Below are 16,066 nucleotides of genomic sequence, written 5' to 3' on the forward strand. Positions count from 1 at the left end.
CAATGAACAGTACACGTGAATAGTGTCGATGAATAGTAACTGTGAACAGTACTCGTCGGTGAACAATGTCGATGAATAGTAATCGATGAACAGTAACTCCGATGAACAGTAATCGCGCGATGAACATTGTCGATGAACAGTAACTCCGATGAACAGTAATCGCCGATGAACAGTGTCGGTGAACAGTAATAGCCCTCGATGAACAGTGTCGGTGAACAGTACTCGCCCCCCAAAAAAAACGAAAAACTACAGATAATCAACCGAGCTCTGATACAATGTAAACTAACAAATGAAATACATATAACGACTAGGGTTTCATATTATTATCAAAGAGAAGTACAAATACAATGAAAAGGAAAGGCATAATATATAGACAAGCTAATTAGGGTTTCCTAGCGAAAAGGCCCAATCATAAAACCCAATACAAAATAAAGCCCAAAATATTATTAGGTTAACATATCGAACTTACACCTTTTGTCGATTGGAATCAAGTGGCCGTCGAAAAAAATCTTATGAATCATTGTTGTTGTTGCAAAAAAGTTTCACCTGATGATACCTACGCTCTGATACTAACTCTAATCAAAGAACACAAAATCAAAATGGAATAACTCTCCAAATGTATTGAGAAAATAACTTAAAACTCAATTAGGATGTGTTATGTTCTAAATCATTACTCAATTCTAAACTATATATATATATATATATATATATATATATATATATATATATATATATATATATATATAGGGTTAGGATCAAATTTGAACTACAAATATTATGTGAATGTATGACTAAATCGTGTTCATTGGATTAAAAGAATGAAAAGTTGAGATATGAGGGAACATGTTATTAATATGAGATAACATTTACTATATAATTGTCTTTAATTAATTGTCAGGGAAAATCATACGAATGGTTAAAAATATATACATGGAAAGGAGACTTTCATGTGATACTAATTTCAATTTCAATTTACGTACTGCAATAGTTTTTACACTATAGTAAAAAACACGAAACACACATTATTCTTTAGAATTAGGTTTTATTTTTTCAAACCAATAAGATTTGATTTTTTTTCTTGATTATGGGAACAATTAAGAATTAGCTGCTGTGAAACTTTTTTTTTTATCATTCTTATACTTAAGAATTGCAATATTTTTACAGTTCTCATGGTTGATACTATGTGAAGAATCATTATTAATATACTAAAGCTTCTTACATATCATGAAAATGGTAAATAATCAATCTTTTTAGTTAAAGGTTCATGATTGATGATAAGAATGATTAAGAATGACATTCTAGCAAGATATTCTTCTAGAATAAGACATTCATTTGATGACCATAACTGACATTCTTGAAGAATAATTGAACATTTTTAAAGAAGAGTTTAAAATTCTAGAAGAATAAGACATTAATTCCAAGTACATAACCAACATTCTTGAAGAATAATTTAGAGTTATAGAAATAATAAAAGAACATTTTTGAAGAATAAGACAAGAAATAAAAGAACCTAAAATTCAAGGGTAAATTACACCGATAGTCCCTCGTGCATATGTCAAAAAGCGTGTTTAGTCCCTATTTTCAAAAATTAACTCAGACCATCCCTGAATTTGTTTTATCTTGCACGCTTAGTCCCTGTTGACATAAAATGACTATTTTACCCTTAATAATTTCTTTTTTCATTTTCTTTTATTACTTTATCAGTTTTAGATTATAAAAAAAATAAAAAAAAATCAGATGTCCCCACCCCACCCCTCCCCTTCTGTTTCCCTTTTTCTTTTATCTTTCCGGGAAACCAGCACCACCAGAACCATCGGAAACCACCCGTTCTCCTCCTTTCTCCCGCAAATAGTAAATTACACGAATTTATGTGGATCGAAGGATATAAATACATAAAAAACCGGTTATATGACCAATTTACATGTGTTGGACATTAATTAAATGATTATGACAATTAAGATGGAAATTAGGCAAATTAACAACACCACCGACGATACTAACAACATTATCGGTCAATGCCATCACCACCATATCTCGCCATAACCACTGTAGATCACCAACAACAGATCTCTTCTTCACAAACATGAATGAAAGGTACAAGAAGAGGAGCTTGTAGGGAAGAAGTCGCTGAAGATCCACATATTTTATCATGTTTGATGCTCAAGAAGGTTGAGCGATCCGAGACAAACCCTAGGCGGCTATCGCGATCTGAAATGAAACCCTAGGTGGTGGTGATCTGAGATGATGAAGGTGAAGGCTTGAAGATAGAGTATTCAGATTAGAGAAGGATGAGAGACATATAGGATGGTTGTGTTCCGTCGAGCTCCATAATCGATCTCCACAGTGGCAACGCACATGTGAGGAGGTGGCGGTGGCTTGGAGGCGACGGTGGGGGATTGGAGGAGATGGCGATGATTACTTGCAGGGGATGAAATCGTTGGTGTAAAGGGGAGGACCCCAGTGGTCTGAAGTGGATGATGATTACCTCCGGTGGCCGGATTTTGGCTTTATCGGGGAGGTGAGATTTTCAGACAAACATATAGAAACGGAGGGGAGATTTAGGGTATTTAGCTAAACGGGGGTAAGGTGTGTAAGGTGAAGGCCCACATTATTTTTTATATAATATAATTAAAAAAGTCAACAATCAAAAAGAAAATCAAAAAGAAAATAAACAAGGGCAATATAGTCTTTTCAAGTCTTGTAAGGGATGAAACACGTAGATTTAAACTGATGAGGGATGAAACGTGTAACTTTTAACCAAAAAAGGGACGGTCCGAGTTAATTTTTGAAAATAGGGACTAAACACGCTTTCTGGTGTGTGCACAAGGGACTATTGGTGTAATTTACCCAAAATTCAAATATAAAAATATGACATTCTTATTAGGATGAAGATAGTTTACAATTTTAAAACCTAACATTCTTATGAAAATGAAAATAATGTACAATTGTATAAACCTTATGGCTCGATCTATGTATTGTATGAGGAGCTAACTACAACAATGAAGGTGGTTTAGGTATTTGTTGCTTCCCAGAAGGTGGATAAGGAACCAAATGATGTGGAGCTCTTCGTTGTTCTACAAGAAGAGCATGGTGAAAATGTTATCTAGTTCCCTTGCTTAAAAACTCATCGTCCAACCTTTAGTTCCTTAATCATCATGCTCCCCTTCACACACCATTTATCTTTACTACATTCAGACCCTTGAGCGTAACATTCTGTGAGAATAAGTACCATGTAATCAAATTCCGTGAGAATGAATACGGTGAGAATAACAAACTTTTATCCTCTGTTCATGACCTGCAAAAATAAGTGAAAATAATAAAAAGGATTGGGGTAGAAATTTGAGCAAATTGTAAATTTGTCTGTACCAATTTATAAATTTAACTAATTCACTTTGATAAAAAAAATGGATTATATATGAACATATAACATTTGAAAGCTATATTTAACCATTTTGAAGACCAATCCTGAAAAATATAAATATAATATAATTAGTCATGTCAAAATTTTAAAACTTGGACTCAAAATTCCTACTTATACTAACCATAAAAAATCTATATCCGTAATTTACTTAGTGAATTATAAGCTATCGAGGTGGTTGATTTCTTAAGCTTCAATTTGACTAATGCCTGATAGAGTCCTTGTCAAATATTATAATGTAATAATAATGTTGATATGGTAAAAGATGTGAAACAATTTGTCACTATATATATTTATTTATTTCTTTTGGGATGGAAGATGAATTACAAATACATCTAGTTCTAGAACCACACACACACACACACACACACACACATATATATATATATATATATATATCCAACAATACTTATACAAAACTGATTCAACCATACATATAGTTTTAGCCATACATATGTGGATTCAACATTGCATATGAAAACTCGATTACAGATACATCCAAGAATATCGTATCCAACCATACAATTTCACAAATACATTACATGGGTATTCTTAATTCTTTGAATGTCGATAATGATCAAAATGGAAGTTAGAGAAGTGAATCGAAGTAGAGAATGGTGACTAAGAAGGAATACCTACATGATTTCATGATTGTCTCTTATTCAGTGATTTGGGTTCGAGACAATTTGATTAAACGATTTGCCGACATCCACCATCGTCTTATCGAAGTACAAAATGGTGATTGAGACGATTTGACTTTGTGAGTTTGTGTTCGTGACGATTTCACCGAATATTTTGTCTCTGTCAACTTTGTCTTTGCCAACGTCCACCAATGTATCATCGAAGCATGAACCCAACTAAATACGAGATATCGATATTTGATTTAACGATTTGCCGATTTGGATTGCATAATGGATGAAAACTATTTTGAGTACCACTATTTTCCGATTTAGATGCGATTTAACGATTTTCAATTTTTGGGTTTCATTCTTCTACTAGGTTTAGAGTAAGCAGGAGTTAGGGACAAAAGGAATAAAAGTGACGATAAATAGAAATTGATTAACAAAAGAGGTATAGTCGTGATTAGTGATTATTCCGTATTTAACTTGATTAAGTTTCTAAAATTAAATGAACTTAATTTTTATAATAATTATTTTATATGATTAAATAACTATAATACTATTATGAGATGAGTGGACCACATTTGGTTATACATTCATACGATACTTATAGGTAATATATGATCCTAACTCTCTCTCTCTCTCTCTCTATATATATATATATATATATATATATATATATATATATATATATTCTGCCAACTTGTAGAACAATATTAGACTCTTAAACCACCTTGCTTAAGCCTCAGAAAATTGGATCCTAAAGACCTACTTGACTTAGGAATTCCAACAAAAACACAAGATCCCTATGTTTTGCTACAACATATAGTTTTGCCAAAAACAATAAACTACTTTGCTAAATCGAATTTATCGCATTTTAATTTCTTTTGCAATGCCAGTTGTTTCACATTTGATGTCACATACATTTACTTATTGTTATATTTGCAAGCCTTGCAAAGACATAATGCCCCATGTCTCCTTACCTAATAAAAGAGTAGCAAATTTGCCAATTGTCAACCAATTGGAGCTTTAAATTTAATTTTTGCCACTTGTCACTATTTGGTTTTTCCTCATTAATAAGAATTCCAATAATTCACTCCTCCCATACACAAATGCAACACGTCATCAACACAATTGAATTGTAATATTTCTTGCCTAATTTATTACAATAACCATTAATCAATCAATAAATCAATAAATACAAATAAATCAATTAAGTATAGACAATCACGCCACCTTTTCTAATAACCCTTAATCAATTTATTACAATAACCCTTATTACAAACAATGAGGCCACCTACATGCAATCCCTTCAATATACCAAATCCTTGAAAATCAGCTTGATCTAAATTAAGCATAATATTATCCTTTTGATTTAAAAAACAGCTTATATTAAGATACAATATTCATGATTTTAAAAAGGTCAAAAGATTTTTTTTACCAAAATAACAATTTAACTAAATTGACTAATGGAAAAATCTAAATCTAAATCTACCCTAATAAATGAAAATGACTTTGTCACATGTCCTCTTCTCATTCATTTGGACACATGACATTTTCTAGAAATTTTAAAATTTTCTATTTTCCACTTGTCATTTTATTGTATTTTTGATTTTATTAAATTAAAATCCACATTTAATATATAAGGTAATATATATGTAAGGTATTTATTAGAAATGGTTTATATATGTAATGTATCTAATGCATTAAAGTCTCATTAATTTTAATAATTTAAAAAATTTCTTATTTTTCTTATAAATTTAAAGTTTTCAAATTGTTAAAATTTTATATTTAATTTTTTTTAAATAAACCCATGTAATACATGGGTCTCACACCTAGTATATAAATATACTAAATCATAACGATTTTTTAGGAAGCATTAATATTAATATTAATTACGTTTCCATTTTTGATATTTTTTTTTGAAACGTCAAACTAACTAATCTACTCCTAAATAACCACCTATGTCTCCACTGAGACTTGAACCCCTGACCTCTCATATGAGATGGTCACTCCATACCGCTAGGCCATTGCCCCTTTGGTAACGAAATCTATTCATTTCTCAGCAGTGGTATATAAATACAAAAACTATAACAATTTAATACCTTTGTTGTTCTTCCCCTGCATACGTTTTCCTCCGGTTATTCATAATACAAAGGTAATACTCTCTATTACACGTTCAACCATATTCTGATCAGTTTCCATTGCTTTTCCTGTTTCATTACAAATCAATGTTATCAAAAAAATGAGACATGTTATACAGGAGAATAGTTGTATTACGAACTTTCTTGATAACTTAAACATGAATCCTGATTATCGACAATGAAACTTAAACATTCTACTTTCATTTTCAAAGTGAATCAATGTATTTATTTCCGTATTTGCCCCTGTTACAGATTATGGCTGCTGAAAATGTTACCCTCATAAGTGATATTGATGTCTTGAAGGATAATTTCACCATGAAACTTCGTGTAATCAGATTATGGACACTGAAATGTTACTGGAACACGGATGAACTTTTCTCCATTGAAATTATTTTCATGGATGAACAGGTATATTACATGCTTATTGTTTTGAATTACTTATGTAGTATTTTTTTTTAAAAAAACAGTATCTGTAGCTCCCTTTTTTAACTATTTTATTAACTATCATCTTAATTTAGGGTAATAAGATCCAAGGATATGTCCCAAAAAATTACATTTACATGTATACAAAAGTTCTAAAAGAAGGTGATGCTTTTTTCATCAAATCTCCAAATTTAGCAAAGATGGATAAAGGTAAATTTCAGCTGACGGATCAAATTCAAAAACTCACTCTAAATCGGCGGTGTGTTGACTTTTCTGGGTCTGTAAATGGGTTTGCTTTTGTTGACTATCAAACCATTATCACTGGCACATATCTAGAAAATATGTCATTAGGTTAGTTTATTATACTTAACTAACAATTTATACTTTTAATTAAATAATTATATTGTACCCTTCAAATAAATAACAACTTGATATGTTTATTTGTATATAGATGTTATCGGCTTGGTGGTTGCAGTTGGCGAAATTGATTCACGAAACCCAGATAGAAAAAAAAAACATAAGCCGAGAGTCCAAATCCAAGATGCAAAGTATTTTCTATAACCTTGACTGTTTTGTATGCTAAGTATCTAATTGGAATAACCAACAAAATCCTTATTTATGCTGACAATATTTTTTTAGTGGTTCACAACTGGATGTCACCTTATGGGGGGGATTATGGTTACCAATTATCTGATTATATCCAAACGAATCCAAACATTCGACGCATTGTCATAATCATTCAGTTTGCAAGGGTTAATGTTTGGAGAGGTATAATATGTTTTTTTCATTATTTTTAAATGATAAACATTAACTACTTCTTCATTTTATACTTTTTTTTATATATAGGTCACCCTTACGTGGATACATATTTTGATGTATCAAAGTTCATCATCAATACCGACATTGATGAGATATCTGATTTCAGAAAGAGGTATACTATAATTAGATATTTTAATAATTAAAAACAAACTGTATTCTATCTTATAACTTGAATGTTTTTTACTAACAGTTTGAATCAAGATGGTCCCAATCAAAACTCATCAAGTACTTTCACAGTTATGCAATCTAATCAAACTTCTGAAAGGGATGATTTCATACTCAAGAATGAGCTGAAAATAATTGCAGATATTTTTGATCCGATTCAGGTAAAAACTTTAGTAAAATACTATATTGAATTATTGGAATTTATTATTTAATGTTTACCGACGATTATAATAAATTTCACTATTTTTTAACTTAGATAAATACATTCATTATTGTCGCCACAATAATTGGAATTGTCCAAAATTTACCTTGGTCTTATCTGGCGTGTAAAAGTTGCAATACCAAGGTATTTGTAGACAATGTCACCGGATCAGTTTAAAACTGTAGAAATCCAGAATGCAAAACAATTGAAACGTCAATAATTCCAAGGTTAATGCTTTTTCCTTGACTCATTTGTCATAAAATGTTAATATAAATTTATGTTTAATATTTTGGATGACTTTTCAACTGTTATAGGTTCATGATTCCGGTGCGTGTTCAAGATAATACCGGAAGTATAACATTGACAATGTTTGAGCAAGACGCGAAGAAGCTGCTGAAAATATCTGCAAAAGATTTAATTGAAAAAACAGCTCGGGTGAATATTTTTGTTATTAATAATTATAAATACCTTATTCCTTTATATTTTCTTTATATATAATTTACATACTTATGCTCTATTCATGCTTTTACTTGCAGCTTGGCTTTGATACAACAAAACCCCCCTCTGATATTAATGTTTTGAAAAACATGAAACTAGCCTTTAAAGTTTCTATTAGAAAATACAACGTCCAAAGGAACAACAATTAGTATACTATTTTGAGGGTTAGTGATGATGAGAAGTTGATAGAAGATTTGGAAAAAAAGTTTGCTACCATAGAGAGTCCACATATTACAAAGGTAGGTCACTTGACCTACCTTATTATTATTTTCTTTTAATAAGAAGTATAGAAAATGAAAATTGTGACCTACCTTAATTATGTTTAGTGAACTACCCTATTGTTTTGGCAAAAGAAAATACGTATAAATCAGGATTTTTAAAGTTTATATTTTATATTTCAATAGCCCAAATAAATAATCTATCCAAGGTGGAGATGAACAACGTCGGTTTTATATATATATATATATATATATATATATATATATATATATATATATATATATATATATATATATATATGTCGGGTATAATTGTAAGAACTTTAATTTTTTTTTTTGTTTATACGATTTGACCCGACCCGAACTCACAACTAGTATTTTTTTTTTCTATCGATATCATTTTAATAGTGAACCATGTCGTTTTACGTTCTAGACTCGCCACTGCTACAGAGGTGATTATATTTAAGTTGAATCTTTAATAAGATATACAATACTTGATAACAATTTAATATTTTTTATATTTATTATACAGGCTGGTAATTCAGAATCTTTTGATGTTGGTATCACTGATTGTGAATCTCAAGATAACATAAGTTTAAAGGTCTCATATATATATTAACTAACCACGTAATGTTGTTTAAATTATAACTTTATAACCTTAAATATAACTATCTGTTTCTTAGGGTTTTTGGCAAGCGGCGAGAAAACAAAACTGTTAGGGTAGGGAAATGGAAATACACACAAATAGAAGACGTGGTTTTCTGTAACGAGAGATAATGGAGTTGGAAATGGAAATACACACAAATAGGAATTAGGGTTGTTTGGACGTGCACATCATCAAAGGAATCCTAATCCAAATGTATAACAGTTTGGTTTAACTTGGGTTACCTTTACATTTAGAATTTAGAATAATAATAATAACAAAATTAATAATTTATACTTTTAATAATAAATAGATAAATAAATCTTAATTTTTGTAAATCACTATCTTACGAAATAAAATATTTAATGTTATGTATAAAAGAGTTTATACAAAATTATAAAAATTTTATACAATTTCATTTTTTGAATCAATTTTACAATTTATTTTTACTGTATGACCGTTACCTCAACAACCGAATATATAATTGTTTTTTACTAAGTACTTATTTCTGTTTTTATGAATCGTTACTAACTTGATTACATATTAATTTTAGTTATTTTTTTTTTTTTTTACAGAAGATAGAAATTAATATGGATTCAACTTCAACTAAAAAGTGGCAAAAATTAAGGAAATTATATTTGAATAAAAAAAGATCTAAAAATATGTCTACAATATTAAATTGCAGACATTCATCTACCACACAAACATTTAACAAGAGCCAAAAACATTTAAAACTTATGTTTTTTTTTTTCAGTGTTTTGCAATGACAATTAACAAGAGCCAAGGACAATCCTTATCTATGGTTGGTTTGTTTCTGAAAGATCCGGTTTTTTCACATGGTCAATTGTATGTTGCCTTATCTAGAGTTCAAAGTAGACAAGGATTAAAATTGTTAATTTTAGATAAGGATGGTAGACCTACAAATAAAACTTCTAATGTTGTTTATAAAGAAGTTTTTAGAAATCTGTAAAATTTCTTGTAGAATATTATTTCATATAACATCTTTTATTAATATTTTTAATAAAACTTTAATGTAATTTTTAGTTGTGATTTGTTATATTTTTCATATATGTTTATTTGAACAACTTAATTAACTAATTACATAACAATTTTAATTTACTTCATTTACTTTACTGTGATTGTTTATTTTTATAATACATTTAGTATTTTATTATATTTTATTCTTATTTTTCTTCGTTACTTCACAAATAAATATTGTCTGATATATATCTTCAAAATATATTTCACATTTTCATTTAAAACAACAATTATAATTTTATATAACTAAAAAAATATATATCTTAATTAATAATTTATTTACAATAATTGATTACTAATTATAAGTTTTTTATAAATATTTAATTTATTTTATAACCATGGTTCCCACGGGTTATAACCTAGTTTAATAATATTTAATTACTTTATTTGTTTTAACACATTTTATATTAAGTTGTCCACTTGTTTTCTTTGCAAAACATGATGCTTAGTTGGCGTTGCAACAAAGAATTGAAAAAACATCAACGTGGGTGTTCTAATCCTTACAGCATCATTCTAAACCACTTCAATGCTTATTATATTTTAATAACTTCATTAAACATGTTTTAACACTCACGTACCATCTATAACAACATTAATATTCAACTAACTTTTCATTATCTCCATTTTTATGCTTTAAAACTCCAAAATTGTCATTATTTTAGATTTTGCGCCTAATTGGTATCCATGATTATAATAACTAAGAACATATTAGAACCCTTAACATACTTCAAATCATTATCAATACATTATGTGATGTTTTGGTCAAATTCAAACTCAAAAGTCAAATTTCAAGCTTGAATCTTACCAATAAATTCATAGATCCAAATGATTTACTACTACGACCTTTAGATTGTTAGATGAACCTCAGAGAACATTTTTATAACCCAAAATAGATCATGAAGTTCTAATTCTATGAAAGTTAGGACTTGGAATCCTGAAAATTCCATCAAAATCCAAATCAAACAACTGTAAAAGAAGTTGTTGATAAGATATGGATTATAGAAGCTATTCACTTTTAGAAACTAACTTAGAACTTGGATTTGAAGCATTCCCATGAACCACATGCATGAACATTAAGAATTAAACAAAAATTTATACATTCTAAGTTTAGGATTTGATGAGAGAATAAGTAGACTTTCATTAATTCAATTTGGAGCTTCAAACCTTCCATGGATGGAGAGGAATCACCAAAGGAGATATCCAGAAGCTGAATTCCTTCCAAATGAAAAGGGAGCTGATTCGTATACAACAAAATTTTTCCATACACAACAATTTATGCATTAAAGTCTTGTATCATACAATTCTATAAAGCATAATTTGTTGTGTATGGAAAAAAATCGTTATATACGAATCACTTCCCAAATGAAAAGGAGAGAAGGGTTTGGGGATATTATTTCACCGCCATGGACACTTTGACACAAATAGTCCATCATCCTTCAATTCTTTTCACTTCTAACCTATTGACTCACCAATCACCATGTATGTATATCTTATATTCTTCTCTAACTTTTCCATAATATAACTAGTCCGTCAAAGTCAAACAAGTTCAACTAACTTTACAATTTTAGTCCCTATGTCTTAATTTTTCCCAACAAGGTTTTCCACATTTTTAGCTTAAAACTCTCTTAAGCTTCCAAATCATATCATCACATATTATCCCTTTTTAAATAGTTTTTCTAATTAGATTTAAACTTCCACAAGTTTTCCAAACTTGCCACTATTGGCCTTCAACACTAAAATCTTAGTTTCCCACGATAGATCTTTCTAATGTCTTGAAATTTAAAATTGACCAAGTTGAACTTATTCAATAAATTTCCATGGCTTATTATATTTATCTATTTTATTTATTTTCAAAAAGGTATTTTCACTAAAAATAACCACAACTCCTAGGCCCAAAATCAGAATGTTACATTCATTAACATTGCACAATCAACTTTCAAACTTATATTATTACATACCTTGAGTTGTAACTCTAGATGCTTCTTGACATTCTTTAACCTTCAAACCTAAGTTTGTATATTGATTAATACATTGTCCTTAACCATAGAGTCTTGATAGCTTCCAACAGCTTCCTAATTTACCATATCCTTATTTTATTCTTCATTTACACAAGGTTAGACCAATTATTTGGTTACTTGGTCCGATTAACAGTTACAATAACATCCCACCATGGCCCGAGCTTCAATTTCACCATTTACAAATCATGGAATTGAATCCATATATAAAGTAACAGAACACTTTAGGGTGTTATGAGATCATTAAACATATATTAACATCATTGTCCATTCAATTCATCATAAATAGCCACATATTCAAATCATAACAAAATCATAGTTTCGTTTATACACACTTTAATTTACGGGTGTCACTTGATTTATCTTATACGTTAAACACGACAAGCTAATCTAGATGATAGTCACTAGATGGTTTTATGATGAGATTTGTGTAAAGAGTTATTAAGTATAAAGACAACGTAAAGTCTGAGTTGCGATTTTTTTTTCATTTCAATGGAGTTGTTATAAGTTGGAAAAGTTTGAATCAATGCACAATGGATGATGTACATACACACCATTATATAACTAAGCATTTGACTCGTTCTTCCTTAAATATATAATTAAAAATACACAAATATATAAACTAAAAACAAGTAGGCCAATGAAAGTGAGTCGTGCCTCTAAATACGAGGAACCTAAACACAATATATATATATATATATATATATATATATATATATATATATATATATATATATATATATATATAAGGTTAGGTTATTTTGTTTTCATTATCTATTGTGTGTATGCGTGATTGATTCTGGACCAATCATTTTAGTTATTTTAAGAAAGTAATTAATGTATATTACATGTTGAAGATATAATGGATATTAATTACATCTTCAGCATTTAATATGCATTAATTAGTTTCTTAAAATAACTAAAATAATTGGTCCAGAATCAATCATACAGGCACACAATAGATAGTGAAAACATTTGAACCTAACTCTCTCTCTCTCTCTCTCTCTCTCTATATATATATATATATATATATATATATATATATATATATATATATGGCACACAATAGATAGTGAAAACATTTGAACCTAACTCTCTCTCTCTCTCTCTCTCTCTCTATATATATATATATATATATATATATATATATATATATATATATATATAAATTCTTAAGCCTAAGATCTCATATCAATATAGTCATATATATGAATTCTTCATATTGTTATTGTTACATCAAGCATATGCATAATTGCAAACATTTATTACTAAACAAAGCAAAATATCCACCTAAAAGCATTTGATTTTCTTCAAGCTAGGATTGATGGATGATGTAGCAAGATGGCAATTTAACCACAAACTAATTAAAGAACGACCTATCTATCTTGATTTTTCCAATTTCTGAGTGAGTAGAACTCCATATTCCATATCATGTACAACTTTACTACCAAGAGTAGCATGGGTTAATTTATCTCCACCTAACAACATATAAATTCCTCATCTTCAACATCTTTTTATAAGTCCTTATTTTTTGCATTTGTAGGAGAAGTACAAAAAGGAACCACCTGATAAACAAATCTCAATCAGAAACAGATCATAACAGAACAGGACATGACATGACATGACATGACAGGTTTTACTGTGTTTGGCGTAAGGGCTAGGTCTGATGTCAATCGTGGGACAAGGGTTTGCTTTTGATCATGAGTTTGCGTAAAAGACGAAAATACCCTTCCGTCATTCAAATTACCTGATCATTGCTTGAATTAGCGACTGTAGTTGTTCTTTTCCTTTTTGTGTTTGTCTTCTTGATTGATAGGTCTTCAACAAAATTTTGATCCGTCATCTCTGTAAGAAAATTTCACCGGATGTTTAAATGAATGCAAGAAATAGCAATGTACTTTGATTGCTTTGTTTATTATAATTTATAGCATCCTACTTTCATAAATGTGCAAAAGACATGAATGCCCTCCTCGTCATGAAGTAAGTACCTGTATTACTATCAGATTCAGGAACAGGGTTTTGCTGTGAAGTTTCAGTTGATGATGATGATAGTGTTTCATGGATGGAAGGGGATGCTGATGTCATAGCTCCATGTCTGTTTCCATTTGTGAAATGTTGGATCCATGGATTGGTTAAAGAAACATGGGATCTTTCTGAATCTTTCAGTTTTTCTTTCATGAACTTTTTCTTTGTCCAACAGCCACCCTGATGAACTTTAAACTGCAAAAAAAGAAATTGGATCAGAAGGAGAGAAATGGATATAAAAGGGGTTTGAAAAGAGATGTGTAATGGGTTAGATTTTAAACCTGGCCTGAAGGGATACGTGGAGCATTGGTGTGGTTTTTCCAAAATGAAATTGTTTTTGAGGAGGAGGTTTTTTGAGTTTGATAGCTTTGTAGATCTAAAGAGTTGTATAATTGGTCAACGAATGATGCTTCTATTGACTTCAGATATAAACTATGCTTCTCATTTGTCCATTCTGATGATTCCTTTTTCTGAGATTCCTGATTTGTGAAAAGAATAGTGTATGAATTAGTAAACATGAGAACAGAATTTTGAGAAATGAACACAAAAATGTTTAGAACCCTTGATAATGAGGCAAGAATTCATTTAAGTCACAGAGTTTGAATATGAACAAGAATTCAAGATCATATTTAGCCCTAGTACTATGTGAGGTGTGAGATCGATGATTGTCGAGTGTAAGCATCTTTTAGTTCATGTAAACATTGATTATACACAAACACTATAAAGAAAAATCAAAAGTTGGTTTGTTTGAAGCCGAAAACACAAATTTCTCCATACATCGATGCAAAACAATCTGCAGAACAGTATAAAGCACGAAGGAGAATACCAAACGTAATACTAAAAAGACCACAAGATTGCTTTCAGAGCACGGAAATCAATGTCTGAAGCTGGAATTGAAGCTCATTTAATTTGATTTAAAGCGATTACGCTCCATAGAATTAGCAGCCAAAAACACCATATGAGAAAGAGATGTTCTATTGCAAAACATACGCAAAACGATGATAAACCACAATATTAGTGCTACAAAGAAATATAAGGATAAGTTTAAAACAAACAGACCTGATACCTCAATTAAGATGAAAAGGGCGAAAAAACCTAAATATCATCACCTCAATTCAGATAGAAAATAGACACAAACAGATCTTAAATTATTGACCACAAATCTAACATCATATCGAAATAAACATATGATCAAATTAAGGACAAATAAACTACCATAATTGAACTCTCCTCCTGCTCCACAAACTCACTCAGTAACACGTTGCCGGTCATCTCCAACTCCAAATAGCACGTCTGCGTCAAAGTCGCCGTCGCGGTCGCCGTCGCCGGAGGACAAACTTTATCTTTGATATCACAATAAAGATCTTGAATAGAGAATTAAAGAAAATCCGTGAGAGAGAAAAATCGCTGTAGATTTGGATATTTTCTGGTGACAAAGTGACCAAAAAAGTGCGTTCGAGAGGCCATTTTGATGCTGAAGGGGTAAAAACGGCCAGATGTCAAGTCTTTTACACGTGTCATGGCGTGTTCCTAGAGCCACGTCGTCTTAGATCCACGTCAGCGTTCAGATATTTTCCTGCCGTCGGATTTTTATTTTTGTGAACCAGATATTTTGTATTGCCCTCAAAATATCAGCCGCCGGTTGCAATTTTACATTTTTGCCCATAACCTTTGGATACCACAAATTTATATTTTTGCCCATAGAATTAGGTTATGAAATAATAGTTTATTTTTATTTATTATTGCTTTCTATATTATACTTAATCGTTATATTTTCAAAATATACATCACTTATATATATATATATATATATATATATATATATATATATATATATA

General features: G+C 30.0%; 2 protein-coding genes across 2 annotated transcripts; one reads left to right on the top strand and one right to left on the bottom strand.

Annotated features, from left to right (window-relative positions):
• Positions 1-6,401: 6,401 nt before the first annotated feature.
• On the top strand, positions 6,402-10,200 carry LOC145099267 (uncharacterized). Its single transcript, XM_079036860.1, has 11 exons — positions 6,402-6,590; positions 6,701-6,815; positions 7,245-7,373; positions 7,452-7,536; positions 7,615-7,750; positions 7,846-7,901; positions 8,106-8,226; positions 8,328-8,396; positions 9,040-9,108; positions 9,905-9,976; positions 10,195-10,200. The coding sequence occupies exons 1-11, from the start codon at positions 6,402-6,404 to the stop codon at positions 10,198-10,200; spliced, it is 1,047 nt and encodes a 348-aa protein (XP_078892986.1).
• A 3,368-nt stretch (positions 10,201-13,568) lies between these two features.
• Positions 13,569-15,649, bottom strand: LOC145100575 (cold-regulated protein 27-like). Its single transcript, XM_079037790.1, has 5 exons — positions 15,444-15,649; positions 14,510-14,707; positions 14,192-14,423; positions 13,951-14,048; positions 13,569-13,768 (listed from the first exon to the last, which is right to left on the bottom strand). Exons 1-5 carry the CDS (start codon positions 15,498-15,500, stop codon positions 13,718-13,720), a joined length of 636 nt encoding a protein of 211 aa, XP_078893916.1. The 5' UTR covers positions 15,501-15,649; the 3' UTR covers positions 13,569-13,717.
• Positions 15,650-16,066: the final 417 nt, after the last annotated feature.

Source organism: Lactuca serriola, chromosome 4 (genome assembly GCF_051521515.1).
Source record: "Lactuca serriola cultivar US96UC23 chromosome 4, Lser_US96UC23_V15, whole genome shotgun sequence".
NCBI lineage: Eukaryota > Viridiplantae > Streptophyta > Magnoliopsida > Asterales > Asteraceae > Lactuca > Lactuca serriola.